The 20090-nt window shown below is 45.0% G+C and overlaps 1 protein-coding gene across 5 annotated transcripts in view; it reads right to left on the bottom strand.

Annotated features, from left to right (window-relative positions):
• LOC137771449 (neural cell adhesion molecule 1) overlaps window positions 1-20090 on the bottom strand; it is a 315820-nt gene that overhangs the window by 39623 nt on the left and 256107 nt on the right. For all 5 annotated transcript variants that reach the window (XM_068554810.1, XM_068554812.1, XM_068554811.1 and 2 more), the window contains exons 7-12: window positions 19853-20019; window positions 12434-12576; window positions 2079-2229; window positions 1564-1748; window positions 1116-1212; window positions 637-807 (exon numbers count right to left, since the gene is read on the bottom strand). In XM_068554810.1, the coding sequence (XP_068410911.1) occupies window positions 637-807; window positions 1116-1212; window positions 1564-1748; window positions 2079-2229; window positions 12434-12576; window positions 19853-20019 (914 nt within the window). The remainder of the gene's footprint in view (window positions 1-636; window positions 808-1115; window positions 1213-1563; window positions 1749-2078; window positions 2230-12433; window positions 12577-19852; window positions 20020-20090) is intronic.

The raw sequence follows: 20090 nt of genomic DNA, 5'->3' as shown, positions 1-20090 counted from the left end.
ATTAAACCCCAAAGGGAGAGTTAGACATAAATATATTCAGTCCTCAGGGAAAGATGATCCGAGCTCAGAGACTTCAAATTGCAGTCATCCAAGGGTCATTTTTCAAATCTGTGGTTTGGAAATATATCATAGGATTGACTTAAGAGCAGACCTGTCTGGTTGGCTCTGCTTATTTGGTTCATTACAGGGCAGTCCCTGAATAGACCCAAGCAGGACTGGATGGGTGAGAGCAGAGAACCTGAAGCACATGGAACCCAAATATGCAGAGCAGGGGGGGACTGGACTCCTCTGGTTGTGCCCAGCACCTAAGCAGGGCTTCCGCTTGGCATGTGGCTGAGCTGGCCTCATCTATCCTGCCAGGGTCACGAGAACCAGGTTCCGAAGTACCAGGGGGCAGAAGGCCAATAACTCTACATGAGATGTGACCACACCCTAAGTCTGGGGGGCCGGTGATGGTGTTGCAGCATAGGAACATCAACAGGACGGCAGGTGGTGGCATCTGGCCTCTCTCAGTATTGGGGAGTGGTGTGCACCCTACTCAAATGGGCAGTCAGGGTGCCAGCATCTGGTGAACACAAGGGGTGAGCGTGTGCCCAGAGTCATCATTCTAAAGTAAACCGGGACTCTCCAACTTACCTTCTTTGGCATCATACCACTTGGAGTGCCACACTTCCTCATCTATTGCTCTCCACTCAGCCTTGTATTTGAGGATGGGCACCCCGCCTGTGGCCTCTGGCTCATCAAATTGCACCTGTGCTGTGCTAGAATATGGCTCCACCTGGTCAATGGATGGTGATGATGGGGTGTCTGTGGAAAGGACATATATGGAGACTCAGGTGAGCCTGATTTGGCCCAGGATGTAACTCCCAATCATGAAACACATCTCTCTCATTTCTTTTAACTCTTGGGAATCTTGTCGCCTATATCCTGTCTCCTGCTGGTCCACCTCACCATGCAATTCTTTCCCAATGTGTCCCATGTCCAGATCCTCAAAGTCCCCAGAGCTCCCAGCCTCCTGACCCTCACACCCTCTTCTTCCCACGCTCCTGTCATCACAGAAGGTCATGAAAAGGGCCGGCAAGGGTGAGGGTGGTGCAGCCGTAAGGGGTGCTCACCTGCTTGGACAAGGATGAATTCCAAAGACTCCTGTCCGATGCGGTTCACTGCGGTACAGTTATAGTTTCCAAAATCATTTTCAGAGTCCGGGGTCACCTTTAGAAAGAAGGAGCTCTTGAGTTACGAGTGTCCCACGGAATGGCCCCCACCTCAGATCCTTATTTATTGAACTAAAATTAGTAGAGAATAGAATCAGTAAAGCTGCAGCCCAGCCTTAACCCAGAGAGAACAGAAAAGGGGATCATGGGAGAGGCACACTCTGCCTCCCAGGCCCCAATCTAGCTCTGGGGAGAGAAAGAGGGCTGAGGCTCACTTTCTTCCTCAGCCAGTGGCTCCCCTGCTCAGGACGTGCCAGAGAAGCAAGTGAGAAGATGTTAGCTGTATCCAGGAGCCTGCCCATCCTCAAACGGTGCCTCCTCCACCCTGCCCGCTGCCCCCATGTCTCACCTCCAGGTAGCTGGCGGACGGGGTGTTGTAGATCTTGATGTTGCTGTAGTTGGAGCTTGGCAGCAGCTGACCATCTCGGAACCATGAGATTGTGGCACTGGGGTAGGCAAACACCTCGCAGGTGATGTTCACCTGGTTGCCCTCCCAAGTGTACACAGCCACAGGGCCCTGAAGCTTGGGGGCATCTGCAAAGAAGGACAACAGCTCTCAGGAAGACTGCCACGATCGTGACCCCTCCCCCCACTCCGTCTCCTGGCACCAGGAAGCTGGTCATGCCTTGAGGCCGAGCTGGTGCCGGGGGACAGCAGAGACTGGGGTCACTTCCCATGAGCTGCACGGGGAGACATGCAGACTTGTAAGAAGCCGGGGGACGGCGTGAAGGGGTGCCTTGCGGACACAGCTTTGAAATGGCCAGGGGCCAACCACCATGGGCCGGGTCCTGGCAGCTGTTTCCCTCTGTCATCCTGACCCTGCACGGCCCTCCCTGCCCCCTGTCTTCCCACCGTTTTCCTCACATTGCACTTCGAGGTACACGGACTGGGAGTCCTGGCCGATGGTGTTGCTGGCGGTGCAGATATACTCCCCAGCGTCTGTGTACTGGATGCTCTTCAGGGTCAGGGACGACACGCGGGCATGGCTGCGGACCACCATGTGCCCGTCCAGGGTCTGCCAGGAGGGGAGGGACAGCGTCAGGCCCGGGGCTGGGCGGGGCCAGGAGACCGGGCCATCACTGTCTGCGACCAGCCTCACAGCTCTCTGCTCTCTGGGCCAACGTCTAAGTCTCGCTTTAGGTACCGACTTGCGAGGAGGCTCCGGAGAGCACTCTGGGAACTTGGGTGCACCCCAAACAGAAAATGGGACTCAGTTTACCCAAGCAGCCTAGCCTATGTGCCAAGATTGGCTTGAGAAGGACAACCAAGTCCCCCAAGACGATTTGGTTGGCACATCTAAAATGGAAGCCAAAGTCTGGCCAGCAGGCGTTGCAGCTGCAATAGCCCTGCCTCATGAGATTCTGGAAAACCTGCACTCCCGTCCTTTCCTTCTAGCCCCCTGCCCATCTGCCCGTTCCTTGGTGCATGCACACATAATGGGAAATCCGAATAAAAGAAATTATACAAGAAATCCATATTTCTGCAGATGCCTTACTTTCCTGGATGCTTAAAAGTAAAACAATTTCATTGAAAAAAGTCCAACAATCCGGAGCTCAGGAGCTGTTGAGCTGGAAGTGAGGGGAACTGGGTCCCCTCTCCCGGAACAGTGATACAGACAATCCCAGGCAGATTTGGAATCCTGGACACTATAGTCACCATATTCTAGCCCTTGACACTAGAATTGTCTTCCTGAGTCTCTGGAATTACAAGAGTTGGTCAAACAGGGAATAAGCATTTGAGCCCTGGGCAATGGGTACCGAAATATTTCCAAGGGGTTTCCCCCCTTGACACTCTTAAGTAAAATGGTTGCTGGCCTAGGAAGAGTCTAGGCATGCGGTCTGAGTTCAGACCCTCAAGAAAGCTGGCAATCTGAAGAAGGAGTCTAGCTCCTCGTAGGCTGGGCCATACTCTTTAAGTCCAGTGAGCGATATTCCATAGAGATAGACAGGTGAGTGCTCTGCATATCGTCCGTCATCCCATGAGGCTGGGCCTTTAAAGAACTAAAGAACACCTGCCTTCAGGTTCTTTTGAGCTGCTGTTTGGAAGCCCAAAACCCAGCATTGAAATATCATATGGCAGCCAGTTTGGGGAGCTCAAAAGCAAGACACCATTGGCCTTGACAGAAGTCTCAGACCACAAAAAGTCCCATCACTGGTAGAGCTAATCTGTTTCAGTCATTTAGTCCCATCACATTCATATCCAGACACCAGAACACAACTGCCAGCAAAGAGGCAGAAGAGCCAAGCAAAACCATCACTACCTACTGCAGTGAGGGCCACCCCTCTCTGACAGGAATGCCCAGATGCCTTGGCTCTCGGCCTCCACGAGGCCTGGAAAGCTGTGAAGCTGATGGGCTGAGAAGCTGCACCCCAGGGGATGAATGGGAGCTGACACAGGCAGGTGTGGAGCACTTGTCTCAAAAGTCTACGGTCATGTGCCAAACAAAATCTTGAAGCATCATCTAAACTCGTGGCATCAGGAGTGTGAGGTCAACGCTGCAAGTATCTCTGAGGGCTGACCTGACCTGCTTGTCATTCCTATATTCCCAAGACAGCAGAATGAAGGCAGAGGGGATTCATGGTTTACCCCGGCCTCTCTGGTTACCTCAGTGAGATCACAGGTTCAGCCAACAGTGATGCCAGCCAGTGACTGAACTGTAATTTTTTGTCACACACCCAGGATTTGTCCTGGGGCTGCCACCACAAACACGGAAAACTGATCAGAATCTTTCAGAAGTCAAGAGAACATTTCCATAAGGAAGGATACAACAGCAAAAGATGCAAAGAAAGTCATGTAGGTAAGAGAAGGACATTAACAAGTAACCACAAAGGGGGACATGAGCAGTTTTTACTCAGAATGATCTAGAAAATGGTCAAAGAGAAGCTCAGGAAATGGTTGCATTCACAGCCTTACTTTTTTCCCCCCTTCTCTCTGGTCTCTTTGTCTAAATTTCTCTCTGGAAAATTTTCTCATTTAATGATGTCAGCAGAGCAGTAGGCAGCCTTCCATAGAGAATTTTATTTTGCGGTGGCTCAAAACAGGATTGACGATGGAATTATTTGCCAGATGCCCAGTTCTCCCTCTGAGGGGACGCAGACAGACTCCAGTGTGATTGGACTATCTCCTTCTGAAATGATTTACTCTGGCACCAGGACAAAGTCAGAGAGTGCCACCTCCAAGCCATCCAGACCACACGTCATGCTGATGGTCCAGGCTCGAGGAGGAAGCAGATAAACTCTGGGTACGAATGAAACGATCACTATGGCAAGAAGACCCGGTTTTGCAAAAATGTATGAAAGGCAATTATAATTGCTCTTCTCATCAAAACATTTTTGTCTCTCTTCTTGCAGGGAAAAGTCCTAAGGCTTTCCAGAACTTACAGAATGAAATTAGCCATGACCCAAGCCTTCTTTTGAGCTCATCTGGACTCATGGTCTTCATCCCTGACTGAGACAAATAGGAGGGAACGGAACTTCTGAGCCCCAGGGGGCAGAACTCACTTGAAAGTCAATTATGTCCAGAGCGAGATAACTTAAGATAAGGACACTTCTGCAAAATGGAGTGAGGTGTCTGCTTTCCTGGGAGTAAACCAATTACTTCCACTAATAATAACAATTCTCTCAACATCTCCTTAATGCTCCCTGATAAATCTCAGCTCCTCTTCTAGCTGTGTCTAAATCTGAGTGACGGGAAGATGCACAAGGCCAAGCGGAATGAGAGGGGTAGTGGCTCAGGAGTGGCTGATAATTAACCCTTCTTTTCTCCCTTCCCCAATCCCAACGAGCCCATGACTTTTGGGCAATAAAAACACCCAGTCTGTGACAGCACTCCTGGGGAGTGTTTACAGGAGGCAAGTGTTTTAGAGAGGGTGTGCACCTAACTACAGTCCCTACGACGTGGAGGAAGGAATGACACAAAGAGAGCTTATAATGAATTAGATTTGATGACGGCAGGGTGCAGAAACTAGCATCAGTGCCTGGGGACAGGCAGTTAACTTTTAAATATTAAACAGCATTAAATATTTATAGCTATGACCTGAACACATGAGTTACGTGTTCTGAATAATTATCATTTCCGAAAGACTGGAGGATGGGTTTACCCAATTAAAATACAGTCTACAGGATTGCCATATTCTACATTTATAGTATTAAACAATATCAAAGTTCCATCTGGAGAAAAGGCTACTTTTTAAAAAAGTATTTATAGATTAGATTCTTGAACTTCATCTAAAACATACTGTTTTTTATTTCACTATCTGTCAGTTAATCACACAAATCAGGTCAAGAATGATAGGCATGATCATCAGTAGGGTCTTGGGGATACAGCAATTACAATCTAAAGATTTATATTTAGCTTCAGTTTTCAAACTAAGTCCCACATTACCCAAACTGAAGCAAGCAGTCAGAGAAATTTCAAAGGCTAAATATGCTACTGACTTAAAAAAAAAAAAAAGAACCATTTGTGACAAATCACTCTAATCTCATAAACTTAATGCTCTATAAAAGTAACATAGATATGTTTCGCAATTTGGGAAAACCAATGAGAGATGTCATTTGCATTGCTTCGAGATGAGATGTGATGTGGTAATTTACCAAGACCAATCATGATAAAATAAGCGAGCAACAAGATGAGTTGAGCTGGAAAGGTAAGGGCTGAGTGGGTTTTTAGATCATTAACTCTGTGACTTTATGATCCAAAGCCACATCAACCAGGTAAGAGTCAAAAAAATTTTATCATTTCAAAATGCCTGGCCTGGGAGTTGGGGCCATTTATTTCTCTAAGTATAATTACCTGGATGTGATTTTATCAGCACCAGCAAGAGAATAAGATCCAGTTTTAGGAAATAATAAGGATTTGTTCATCCACTCCCAACACAGCTTGCTTGCTCACCCTAAAGTGACACTATTGCTAAGTAATGTCTACCACTATTGACCTATTCTTTAATCTAACTAAATTACTAATTAGTTTTAGCATGTCTGGTTATTAAACTGTAATGGTGAGTTGAACTGTAATGCTTTCAAAACTACAGACTGGCTAGTGGTCAGGTAAGCTATACCTCTTGCTTCTCTGGTCGAGTCCACGAAGCCTGTAGAGAACAAGATATAAGACACAACAAGAAAGCAGTAAAATTTTACAACATGTTGCTTTAGAGAATTGATGTATCACACTGCATTCCGTGCACATGCAGCTTCTTTTTAATTCAGAACTTTTTCCAAGGTCCACTTTCAACAGTGTGTTTACTACCCAATTTAATTTAGGATTTAGCTTATGTTCAGCTTTCTTCCCCCACTTATGCACATTAAGATGTATAATTCAAACGTAAAGGCTTTCCTAATCTTTGGAAGACGTACATATGGATACCAGCAGATATATTAGACTGCTCCTGTTCCAAAACATCTTGAATATTCCTCGTAATATTAGGTGATACTACTAGTTCTAACCACACAATCTAGAGATACTTCTAGAGTAGGTTTCCTCCTTTGGATTTTATTGGACAGCTTATCATCAATATACTATTTTGTGCTCATGCATTTTGTAACTCTTTGCATGCATTCTATTAAAAATCAAATTTTTATTTTAAAAAAAGGAACAAACAAAGGAGCAGAAGGGTACATTAGGAATGAGAAGTATGCCCTTAAGACAGGAAGCTTTGAGGATACTGAACTCTGAGTGCTATGGTACGTTCCAGTTGGTTCTTAAAGGCAGAGGGACGCCCAGATGACATGCAGGCTTAAGCGTTCACCGTCTTCATCAAAGATGGCATTCACAAAGCGGGTTTAGGTATTTTCCTACCCACATCAAGATTTTTATTTATCCAGCACTGGGGAATCTACTATGCTTACAGTTTTTCTGATTTCACGCTGGGAGTCAAAACTATTATACATGCGTTATTCTTTTTATTAGATGGCATGACTGCCTGATTGTCCCTCATGTTCAGATGGAAGAAGGACAGAAACGACGCCAGAGACACAGTAATGCAATCCTGGGAATGCAAATGAGTTAGCAAACATTCAGTAAGAGTCCGCTAAATGCAAGGAGCTTTTGTGAGACATGAGGATGGAGATGTTGAATTATGTCACATGATGTTGGCATGAAGATGAAAGTGAGTACAGAGGAACACGCATAGACCAAAGTAACAGTGGGCCAACATGTCAAATGTGGTTGCCATTTCCACATCACTTAGAAGCTTGTCTGTCACATGCCAGGGCTGCATGAATCAAGACAATTTTCAGGGGCCCTATCATATGGAGTTGTTTGTTTTTCAGATATGATTCTTCCTGTGTCTCTTCTAACTTACTGTGGTTTTGTGGCTTTTAGAATAAGTAGGTGCTAGTAACACAATGCTTTCAGTAGCCTGACCTTCTACCTGTGTGCCTGGTAGGATAATAGGATATATCTTGACCCTGATAATTTGATGAAGGCGTGTAGCCCACTTTAAGACAACCTGATATGCAAATATACATACTTAAAACCTAAACTAGTATATGATTAGCAGTGCTCCCAAAACTGTTAGTTCCAGTTTCTTTTAATATTTGCATGTTTTATGATCTTACACACAAGTCTGTAGGAGTATGTATACAAATTAAAGTGAAGTGAAGTGACTGATAGACACTTATCCTAAGTATTCCCTCTTATACTTCTGCCCACATCCTGGATAAACTACACTCCAACTGCTCAATGCAGGCACCTTTCCCAGTGTTTAAGAGCGAGCACCTGTTTTACACTGAATGAGGAATTCTCCCTGGTGAAAAGAAACTTCGGTTTCTAGGGAATCCAGAATTTCAAAAGGTTTCTCTTTTTTGTAGGATACTCTGTCTACTCAGAATTCAAGGTTCATGAAATGCCTTTCACTTATTTCTATCTCTTCGGATCTCAACTCTTTGCTCCTCTCCTTCTCCTTAGACATTAAGGCTTCACAAGCCTTTCTTTCCCAGTCTCTTCAAAGGCACTGATACGTTCAAATGAGCACAGACTGGACTTGTTCTGCCAGGGAGAGAGGATGTAAATTACCATCCAGGGCTCTCAGTCAATATGTAAATGGTACCTGGAATTTAGCACCACTCACTGTGGGTCTTTAAAATACCTGGCAGTTTAAAAAATGAGTCTCAATAGGATGGGTAATAAAATGATACGGATGCACAAACTTTCTTTGTATCTGCAGTCACCACAATGACCTCCATACACATCGATCAAACTGACCCATTACGATATTCAAAATTTTTTTGTCAACAGACTAGTGACCACTAAGAAATGGATTAACTTTCAGACAGATGATCTCCTCTAATGATCTTAGTGACCCAAACTTAGCCTAGCTATTATCATTTGTTGAGTGAAACCAACTCAACTAGCTGAAGCCGAACGGATTGATTATAATCAATCTTAAACGAGTGACTAGACTAAACCTAGAGACATTGTCAAAGACAGAGTGTGACTTTTGGGCTCAGTGTACTGGTTTTTGCTTTTTTTCCCTTCTTTTTTAAATGAAGAACATCAGTATTCCATTAGAAAGTCACCACAAGCCTATGAGTGAAAGCCTTTTCTCCCCTCTCCTCTTAAAAAGGATTAACACTAGATTCAACTAAGCAGTGAAGCAAAAGACCAAGCTGCTTTAATCAGCTTCTGTTGTCACTAATTTTATTAAAGGAGGCATTGAGCCTTCCGTGAAAGTCATCAGAATCATAAGAGAGCACCATGGCGTTACGTGCTCCACCTTCTGAGCTACTCACCCCAGGGAAGCTCCGGTGGCATTCTAGGGGCTCTGTACTTGACCTTGTTCCAGTCAACATTTTTATCAGTGACTTGGACAAAGATATTTCAAATAAGCATTCATACAAGGTTGGAAGCAACAGCTAATAGAGATGCTAGATGGCAGTTGCATGGGGAAGGCTGAATTGCCTGCCCTTGGGTCTTGTGCTTAGAACTGGGGTCACCATCGACTGCTATACCCCATTACTTTTAACAAACATAGATAAAACAGGGGGGACCCACATTGGTTGAAATGCCCTGGACCCCAAGAACTCTAGGGACAGTTCTGATGAAAGCCAGTCCTGACTGGTCAGAAAGATGGACTAAAATAGTCGTTCTCCAGCCAAGGAGTGTTTCTGTATGTGACACTTTTGGTAACGACAATGATTAGAGTTGGTTACTAACATTTAAAGGGAAGGGACCAGGGATGTTAAGTATCTTGCAATGCACAGGACAGTCCCAATGAAGAAAGAGTCTTCCCAAACTGTCATTTGTGACCCCCACTGAGAAATATTGGGTTGCAACAAACAAAACAATTTTTAATAGAAATAAATATAAAATTCTACATCATTGGTTAAGCAATCAATTGCATAAGGACAGGACAGGGGATATGCGGCTTAAATGCAGTTCATGCCAAGAAGAGCTGGGCATTTTAGTTGACCACAAGCTCAACAGGAGACAACAGAATGAGGAAACTGCTAAAGGGTTAACGTGATGTTGACAGCATTTCAGGGTCCAGATCAAGGGAGCAATGAGCCAGGAAGTCTGCATTAGCTATACTGGGCACCACAAAGTTATAGGGGACACTAGGGAAGTGAAGCTCTCTAGTACAGGACGACTAGAAAGGTGAAGGGTGTGGAAACCATAAGATAAGAGCAGCAGTGAAAATAACCGGATGTGTTACAGGGCAGAAGCCTGACTAAAGGAAAACTGGAGAGCTAGTTAATGGCTCTCACACCAGGGACTGAGTTGTAGGGGCTGGAAGGCTGGGAAGTGGCAGGGGCAATGAAGCAGGGCCTCTTGACCATCAGTGTTGGCCACCTGACTGCAAAGAACTGACACTGTCACCCTTCAAGCAGGGGCTGAGTGACTTTTTGGCAGTGAGACTAGATAACCTCCAAAGGACCCTTCTTCCAACCTTCTATGATTCTGGCAAGTTATGTGATCTGCTTCTCAGGAGGCTTATTTCCCTTCCCAGTAGAAACAATTGGCCATTCTTACTGCTCAGCGCATAGTCTTGACTTTAAAAAGAAAACTTTTCTTCCCCTCCTATAATTCTGTGACTCTAATAATCTTGATACCTAATTATCAATATATATAATGCAACTTCAGCTGGAGGAGAAAACGAGGAGCAGCTGCCAAAGTAAAAGTGAAATTTACTGTCTGGAGTCCACCTGGCTCACGAATAGGCCATCTCTGTTTCCTTAATTTTTAGCCACCCCCAGTATAAGATGGCTATCATGCCTCTTTGATGTCAATATGTAATGAATAGAAATAGCAATTTTTCTATACAGCGTTTCATTTAGGCAAATATGCTGATCTGGGGTCACATCACTGGCCAATTTGGAAGGCTTGTTCTAACACTGATTCATTCATGTTGCAGTAATGTCACTTGAAGGGGGTCCACAGTAAAAGAAAGCGCAACACAACCTATGTGGCTGAGCTTGAATAATTATCTCAGATTGAGACTAATGATCTACACTGATAATTGAACTATGCAAAGCCTACTTGACCTGAGATGGTCTCTGCTAGACAGACACCTTTGGTTTTAATATTTAGGAAGTATGAGTGTGTATTAATGCCTGGTTTTTTGTTCTCATTCTGTAAAAATGAATTCACAGATACAAGCCAGAAGTGCCCACCTATTAAAGGACCTGAGGTAGGCACAAATCTTAATAATTCTTCTGGTCTAGCTTGGCCGTTGAGCTACTCCTAGGAAAGATATAGAATCTAAAACCATCATTCATCTGGGGTAGATGTTATTTCTGTCCTTCCCCTAGATCAAAGATATACACTGGATCATTCTGGACAAATCTACTCTCAAGCCTGATGTAGAAAAATCTGCCAAGTGGCAGCCCTGTGGTTTAAGCCTTGAAATGTACATTCAATCCACGTAACACACACGATGGGAGCTAAAATCTGAGCTGAGGGTTTAATTCCAATGTTGATAAAGTATCCAAGTAAACACTACATTACTTAATTCAGTTGGTTTTCACAATATCAAACAGCATATGCAAGTTTCAAAAATACTTAGCAGTTCCTCGGTTGAGTTTTTGTTAAGTTGAATTCAACTCTGGAGGTAAAACTTGCAAAAATTAATGGGTTTTTTTGGAACAGCAATTTCTGTTCCTCTTGATTTAGTTTTGTTTTCTATTAGTAGGAGAGAAATCAGTTCTTCAAATGCAAATCCCAAATTTGGCTCTGAAATTTCACACTATCCCTTTTTAGCTTTATTTAAGTCTACCCTCTCTAGGGATTTCCTTTAGGCAGGCAGAAGAGTGAAGATCTATCTTCTTTGACGTTCTAGTCAATCAGCAATCCATTATAAATGTTCTTTAAGGCTAAGGCCATTACTCCTGAATAGGTGACAAAGCTCTGGCCAACTAAAATGAAGCCCATTACTACAGGATATATGAGATGAGATTGTAGAAGTGCCATAAGAAGGTTTAAGTTGCTTTAAAACCAAGCTTCTTCCTCCCCCTGTCTTTTGGCCCACTCAATAGCAAAAGGCTGCCTGATGTGGGGTTACCTCAATTTTTATAGACTGTTAATAATAACGACAGCTTTCCGGTGGCCTATAAATCCATGTGCTTGAAAGCTAAATCTTCCCAGTCATTTAAATTTGCCAGGAAGGTTGCTATAATGTTCTTCATCTCTCAGAGAATATATTGTAGAACCTGGTGTAATCATCATCACATAGAAACTGCTAATTATTTTTGCCTTTAGAACAAAATGATATGCAAGTGTGGCCGAGAATACAGGCAGACACAAAGGCAACCAAGCGTTTGTACATATAGGGCATGTAGAGCATGAACATACAAATCACAAGGAGAAGAATTAATAGGCTCATCCTGATCCCTATTAGTTCCGGGACACGTTTCCTTGGGTGCTCCTGAGATGATGCTAATATCACCCAGTGCACTGGGACCTTAACTTTCCTTGGTCCTCCCAGCTCCATAACCCTGGTTTGAAAATCACTAGCCCCTTCCTCCTTGCGACGTCTAACCTAACCATACCCACTAACATCACACCCCTGCAAATCCATGCAAGGAATTGTGCCCCTTCCATCCCAAGGGGATGCTGAGCAGGCCACAGCCAGGGCAGGCTGGAGGAGGGGGGCCATAGGACCTGGCTGCAGCCTCCAGTGGCCACATCCCATTTTCGGGTTCACCGAAGAGGACCGGGCATGGGGCAGAATCAATCCATGTAGAGTCTGCGCTCCATGGCCCTGAAACTCTTGGGCGACATTATACCTTTTCTTCGCTGCTGATGTTTCGGGTGGATGTTCTCCAGGTGATTGAGGGAATGGGGTCTCCTGAGGCTTCACAGGTAAGCGTGACCTGTTCCTCTAGTTCCATGGCAGTCTGGTTCTCTACGTAGGTGATTTTGGGTTTTGCTGAAAAGACAGAACACTTCCATGAGTTTGACATTTTCTTAGCTTTCCAGGTTTGAATTATAAAGGCACCATTCAACAAAGGTTATCAACTTATTAATCATAAGGCCCTATTCTAGGTGGTGTATGAGTTAACGAGCTGAACCCCCCAGCAGCTTACAATGGAGCAGGCATAGGACGACACCAAAGTGACAGTAATAACAACGTCCCGTATGGGGAGAGTGCTGAGGGTGATGGTGCAGGAGGCCTGAGCAGAGGAAGAGCTCTCCTCTGGCTGAGTCTTCATGAGGAGACAGTTTTGGGGCTGTCTTTGGGGCTGGGTTGTGAGATTTTCAGTACGTGGAACTTTGGGTGGACACGGAGTCATTCCGAGTGTAGAAAGGCACGTGAATGAAAGCAAAGAAGCAAGAACGTGTGGAGAGAGGGTGGGGAAGAGAGCAGAGCGTCAGGGTCTGCGTGTCTGTGCCTCAAAGCAGTGGGAGACAATGCTGGACCCAGGCAGAGAGCATCTTGATTGCCCGGTTACAACTCTGGCTTGAATTTTATCCCCTGCCTGGTGGAGACCCACTGACAGTGTTTAGTCAGAGGAATGAAATGCTCATTTGTATTAAAGGAAGGTTAATCTAGGCAAAATTGAAGATGGAGAAAACCTGAAGGTGGGAAAACCAACCTGGAAGCCCTGGCATTGCCCCAGATATGACGGACTACAATCTCGAACATCCCCTCGGGGTTGGGTGGGGGGAAGGGAGGAGAAAGGGCAGCTTCAAGAGAGATGCTGAAGGAAGGCTTTACAGGAAGTGGAAGCGAACAGAGGGCAAGTAGAGATGGGAAGAATCCAAAGAAGAAATTAGGAATCCAAATGACTCTGAGATTCTTAATACCTAGGAGGGTTGTGTTAGCATTAACTCAAGTACGGAAATGTGGTGGGTGACTCACTGGGGGCTGGGGAGTGGGCTGGGGCTTGGGAATAAGATGAGTTGAGATGAGCTCATATCCCAAATGTTTTGGGTAATGCAAGAAAGCACAAGCATTCGAAAGCTGAGTTTAAATGTAGAAACATTAGAGAAAATTGAATTTTCCCAATTTAAAACAATTATCCTCTGAAATCACTATACTCTGAAATCCATCGAAGAGAAAAGATAACACTGCACAAATATAACTTATTTCACTAATAGAGAAAAAGGCCAGGATAGATAAACAAACAATAAATAAATCAGAATTATGGATAATTTTTGAAAGAATTACATTTCCTTTATATTCAAATTCATACAGTAACTCCAAGTAGACTATTAAAACTACTGCCTATTATATATCCTCCAAGTTGAGGCTTTAATTCTGTTTTAATAAACAGAAAACAATGAGGGAGCTGTGTATTTTCTGTAGCAAATATCTACTTCTATATAAGATGACTCATTTAGTTCAAATATTCTCCTACAGTTAATCTGTACTAATGGCCTGCTTATAGCAAATCCTTTTTTAAAAAATAATTAATTAATTAATTAATTGTGGGGGGCTGTGCTGGGTCTTCGTTGAGGTGCACGGGCTTCTCTAGTTAGTGGTGCCCGGGCTCCAGAGCGCTGGCAGGCTCAGTAGTTGTGGTGCGCGGGCTTAGTTTCCCCGCGGCACGTAGGATCTTAGTTCCCCAACCATGGATCGAACCTGTGTACCCTGCACTGGAAGGCGGATTCTTGACCACTGGACCACCAGGGAAATCTCCACAAATCCTTTTTTTTTAAAATGTTTTTTTATTGTGGTAAAAGTCACATAATATAAAGCATACTATTTTAACTATATTTAACTGTACAGTTCAGTGGCACTAAGTACATTCACATTGTTGTGCAACACTCACTGTCATCCATCTCCCCGATTTTTCACTTTCCTAAACTGAAACTCTGTCATTAAACACTAACTCCCTATTCCCCCTCCCCACCCCCTACCCCCCAGCCCCTGGCATCTACCAACGTACTTTCTGACTCTATGAGATTCCACTTACACGAGGTACCTAGAATAGCAAATCCTTTTTTTTTTTTTTAATTGGAGTATAATTGCTTTACAATGGTGTGTTAGTTTCTGCTTTATAACAAAGTGAATCAGTTATACATATATATATGTTCCCATATCTCTTCCCTCTTGCATCTCCCTCCCTCCCACCCTCCCTATCCCACCCCTCTAGGTGGTCACAAAGCACTGAGCTGATCTCCCTGTGCTATGTGGCTGCTTCCCACTAGCTATCTGTTTTACGTTTGGTAGTGTATATATGTCCATGCCACTCTCTCACTTTGCCCCAGCTTACCCTTCCCCCTCCCCATATCCTCAAGTCCATTCTCTAGTAGGTCTGTGTCTTTATTCTCGTCTTGCCCCTAGGTTCTTCATGACCTTTTTTTTTTTTTTTTCTTAGATTCCATATATGGCTAGCACCCAGGCACATCTCAATCTAATGTGGTCAAATGATTACAAATTTGAACTGATGGAGTCCACATGGGTGAGGTTTTCCCACAGGAAGGTTCTGTGTCTATCTTGATCAACAGAACTTTCAAGGAGGTTATAACTCATATTGGATGGAGTAAGTGTTAAGTGTGTTGAACAGAAGGTTTTAGAGAGGTAAAATAAAAGTTGCATTTCTCTACTGTTAAAATCACAGATTGAAAAGTTAAAAAATCAGCCAAACAACTGAATTCACTGAACTGACAGTTGGTCTGGGGTCTGGAGGCAGCCACAGGAAGGCTGACTTTCTGGCCTCTTGGAACCTACATGGACATTGTGATCCAGATAGTGTTTGCTGACCTTGTCCCACTCCACAGTGCTATGTCCTGGCAGCAAAAGGTTAGCAGAAGACAGACAAGGGACAGTTAACATCAATTAATAATATCTGGTCTTGGTGACTCCATTTCCTAGATGGTTATAAAGGCTACACTGTGTAAGTCTTTGAACAAGGCAAAATATATTCTTGTTAAAAACATTATTAACAATGGCTAATTTTGTATGGGCTACAGAGGCTGTTGGAAGGAAGGCAAGCTTCTCGCTGGTAACTTATTCCTTTCTGCACTTCAGAAGCAACGCTATTGTTGGAGCTAACTGAAGGCTTAGAATGCTGCCTTGGAAATAGGATAGCAATACCATTTATTGTCCAAATTGGGGCATTCTGGAGAGTGAAAGGCATGCTCTGAATAATTACTCTGGGACAACGGGCTTCAGGGACAGATTTGGGGTCATCCTGCTTATGAAAGCTTCCTTCCTTCTGAACACCAGCATCTAGAAGAATCTCGCCAGGTTTTATCTGCAGATGGTATGTGCACCATCTTAATGAACCTCCGTTCTCGGCCCTTGTGACTTTGGATCCCTGTCTTGTTCTCCACCTGCCGCCATGGGACTTAATGCCTTAGAATGTTCCATTGCACCTCTCCCCATGGACCCTCCTGTGAGCACAGCTGTCTTTGTGAGTTTTCTAAACATGCTTGCTCTCTCCATCCAGCACATCCATGGCTCTGCACCCGGCCACTGAGGGCCAGACTTGTCTACTCTAACTCCAATCCAGGGTCCTGCAAGCCCAAGGAGGGCTCCAGGGCCCCTGCTTCCCTGCACTGAGGTGTTGGGCATGACCGGGTACCCCTTCCTTCAGGAGCCTGTTTGTCCTTTGCTATAACTCACAAGGGCTGCTTTGGTCCTATGGGGTCAGGTAAGCAAAGCTTCTGCCCACTGGTGAACTTGCCTCAGACCACAGCACCATGAGGCCTCAAGAGCATTCGTACAGCATAATAAGAATCTGTGGAGACAAAAATACTTCTTCAGAAGGGCCCAGAGGAGGGAAGCAATGGAAATTCACTGCCAAGTTTAAAGGAAGGTAGGATGCTCTTAGTAAAAAGAGCTTCTGGCTGATAACTAGGGCAGTGCATACTAGAACACGTCCCTTTCTTAGGAAAAAATGGTATTAGGATAATTACGATAGTCCCTAATTTAGATATGTCCCTTACACACTAATTGCTTGCCCTTCTTGAAGCCACAGTTCTGAGAACTTCTTTACTATCTAAGCTACAGGCTTCTTTCCTCTTCTGCCTCATTGCTGTAACCCTGCTGCTTCTGGGGAACCTACCTCATTTCTCTCCAAATGCAGGTCCCCGATGGCAAGCCAGAAGGCAGAGGAGAGGGAAAAAGGGGCTGAAGAAAGATGAAGTCCCAACTAGCTAGCCCTTCCCCACCTGGCTCCCAGGTCTTAGTACCGATCTCCAAAACCCATGGGGAGGCCAGAAGGAGGAGGTGAGAAAGGAGGTCAAGAACGTGAAATGAAGAGAAAGGAGGGTATACATGGGGTACCAGGTCGCTCCAGGGAGACCATGTGAACTCTCCTCAGGATGTGACAGAGGAGGATGGGGCGTCTATGATCCTTTTACCTGTCTCTGCAGGAGTCGGCCCACATCTCCTTGTTTGCTCTACTGGGCTGCCTAATGAACATTCTCCCAGCTGCAGTCTTGGGAAAGAACTGTGGTAGTGGAGTGAGAGAGAGAGAGGGAGTGTGTGTGTGTGTGTGTGTGTGTGTGTGTGTGTGTGTGTGTGTGTGAGAGAGAGAGAGTGTGTGTGTGTGAAGAGTGTGTGTGTGATGCAGGAGGGAATCTGTGGCCAGGGAGGAGGGCGGAAACACAAGTCCTACCGTCCCACAGTTCCTGCATCCTACTTTCCCTGCCTCCTTCCCTGGACTCACCCACCCTCTTCACCTTAGCACAGCCCCACATGGCTCTTGACACTACACACTCCTTCTTGGGGGCAGCCATCGCCACCAGAGAGGCCTGGAACAGAAGCCAAGATCTCTTCTTGACCAGCCAAGTTAGAACTGAGTGTACTTCTGTAGAGAAACCACGTAACCCATGGAGGTAAAGGCAGAATCCACTAGTCATTCCATATGGAATTCAGGCGTAATATGTGTTAAACTGGGTTTCATGGAGGAGTGACCACAATTGCTAGCCCAGGGAATGGATGTGAAAGCTTGGGTTTGAGTCCCGGCTCCCTGGGTAGGACACCTAATCTCTCTGTGCTCAATTTCCTCACTTGCAATATGGGGATAAAAATTAAATCTACTTCATAGGATTGTGATGAGGTTAAAAGAGGTCATTTATGGAGAGTACTTCACATGCAATGTGCTAGGCACACTATATGTGCTCACTTTGTGTTGGGTATTATTATTATTACTTTATGGAGCTGATATCTAAAAGAAGTTCCTAAAGACAAGTGATTACATGTTTCCAGGTTCATCTCTCTGCCACATACATTATGCTTCATTCATATAAAACTAATTATGATTCCCTCATTTATGCAAACACGGGTGTCTATTACATGCCAGGTGATGTTCTAGGCCCTGGGGGTACGCCTGTGAGTGGAGCAGACATAGTCCTCGTTCACAAGTTCACATTCACCACAACATGGGCTCTTCCGGCCTCGATGCCTGTGCGGCGTGCCCTGAAAGGCTTGTCCACCTCTCCTGCATCTGGGAAACTCCCACTTGGGAAAAGCATATCATCGTCGAACACTTCTCTAACTTCTGTCACGCAGGACCAGAAATCAAATCATTTCTTATAAAACACTGTGCATGTTGCTTATGAAGTCATTATAATGGGTTGTCATTAAAAATTTCAGCACTGATTATCTCCGTTAGCCTGTGAACCCACTGATGAGAACAGAGTGCATGTTATTCATCTTTGTAACCTGGGCAATGGCTGGGCCCACAGCTGGTACTCAAATGTTGTTAACTGACACCATCTATTATAATTTATAGGCTTATATGTTTATGTCCCTTTTTGTGCTTCTCAGGGTCAAAAGACCATATCTTACTCATCTCTGTAGCCCCTCGCCCAGCAACAAGGGCGCTTAGTAAATATTTGTGAAAATTAAGGAATACATTAACAAATGCATCTGTCTTTCATCTAGAAAAACTTAAAATCAGAGCGACTGGGGTAGATAAGTCAGAATCAGAGAAAAGACCGTCAAGAATATTTTCCAAGAAGTTTAGCTTCACTTTCAAGTACGTACAGTTAATTTGGACCAAACTGATAACCTGTTTCTAAGCCTATTAATTAATTGTCATTAATGAGTAAACGGGATTCATCTGGGATAGTGGGTCCAATTGCACATAAACGCTTGATTTTCAAAGGTCTCTGTTTACAAACATCAGTGATTTCTCCTGAACAGGCTAAACAAGCGGGTCCCAGGCAGGTTCCCAAAGCGCAGGTGCTGGAACCACCAGGGAGCTGCGTGCGCCAGGGCTGCCCCTGCAGTGTCTGTACTCTGGCAGCGCCACCTAGAGTGGACTCGCTTATCTGTGTTTTTTAAAAAGATGGGCAGACAGAGCTGAGAGCCACTAGGTTAAACATCTCTCTGCCACAAATTTGTTTGTCAAAGTCAGGTCAAAGTGCATTTCAGCTCTAAATGAATGGAAGTTAACTGAGTTTATAGAGACGAAGTGAGTAGAGATATGGAGGTTCTTTTCATGACTTTTATGACCCTGCTTCACACAGGCCAGGGAAAGAAGAAATGGAGACAGAGGCAGCCACTTGGTCACTAATATTTAGCAAGGGCCTATTCCGTGGTCTGGCGCTGTTTGGAATGCCAGAGATAAAGTGACGTGTAAGAGTGGAGGCAGGAGAAATAATTCCCCAAACCAGTATGTAAATGAGATGAGTTTAGGTACAGAGAAGGGCACTGAAGAAGAGATGGGTGGGGTGGTGATAAGGGAGATGCACTGGCCAGAGCAGGGAGGGAAGGATTCACTGAGAAGATGATCTGAATGATGCACTGACATCTGGATGAGGGATGACACGAGGGCAGCTCACAGGGGATCTGGGGAAATGATATTCCAAGCAGAAGAAGCATCTAGTGTAACAGCCCTGAGACAGAGAACAAGCTTAGTGTGTCTGAGGGAGAAGAAGAGGGCTTCCGGGGCTGGAGAGCTTTAAATGTAGAGCACAGCAGAGGCATGACGAGGTCAGGAAGGAAGCCAGGGGCTAGCTCAGATCTGGCTTCTGTTGACGGCAGGGAGTCTTGATTTTATTCTGGTTGCAATAGGAAGCCATTGGAGGATTTGAAACAGAGGAGTGGTGCTTAAGGTTATTCTGGCTACTGTGAGTGGGCGGGGCTGAACGGGACCGATGCACGGCTTGGACTAGGGCTGACGTGGTGGAGCTGGCAAGAAGTGCAGTAGATTCCCAGGCAGAGTGGGCAGGGTCTTGCTGATGGACTGTGTGGGGTAAGTGGAACTGTGGCAGAGGGGTGACCTTGACCCCACTGTCCTTACCGAAGACCTTGAGGTGGATGGACGCATCCTGCTCGCCGGCCTTGTTCTCGGCGATGCAGACGTACTCGGCCTCGTCGTTCTTGTCCACCTTCCTGATGGTCAGCTCAGAGCTGTCGTCGCTGAAGAGGTACTTCTCATCCTCCTCATTCTCTATCTGCTCCCCGTCCCTGCAGGGCACAGAAATGTAAAGGACCGTGATTTTGACTACAGAGCTAAGAGGTTAATTTTTAATTAGTTT

This window comes from Eschrichtius robustus, chromosome 11 (assembly GCF_028021215.1).
Source record: "Eschrichtius robustus isolate mEscRob2 chromosome 11, mEscRob2.pri, whole genome shotgun sequence".
Taxonomy (NCBI): Eukaryota; Metazoa; Chordata; class Mammalia; order Artiodactyla; family Eschrichtiidae; genus Eschrichtius; species Eschrichtius robustus.
This window is presented reverse-complemented; position numbering and strand designations above follow the sequence as displayed.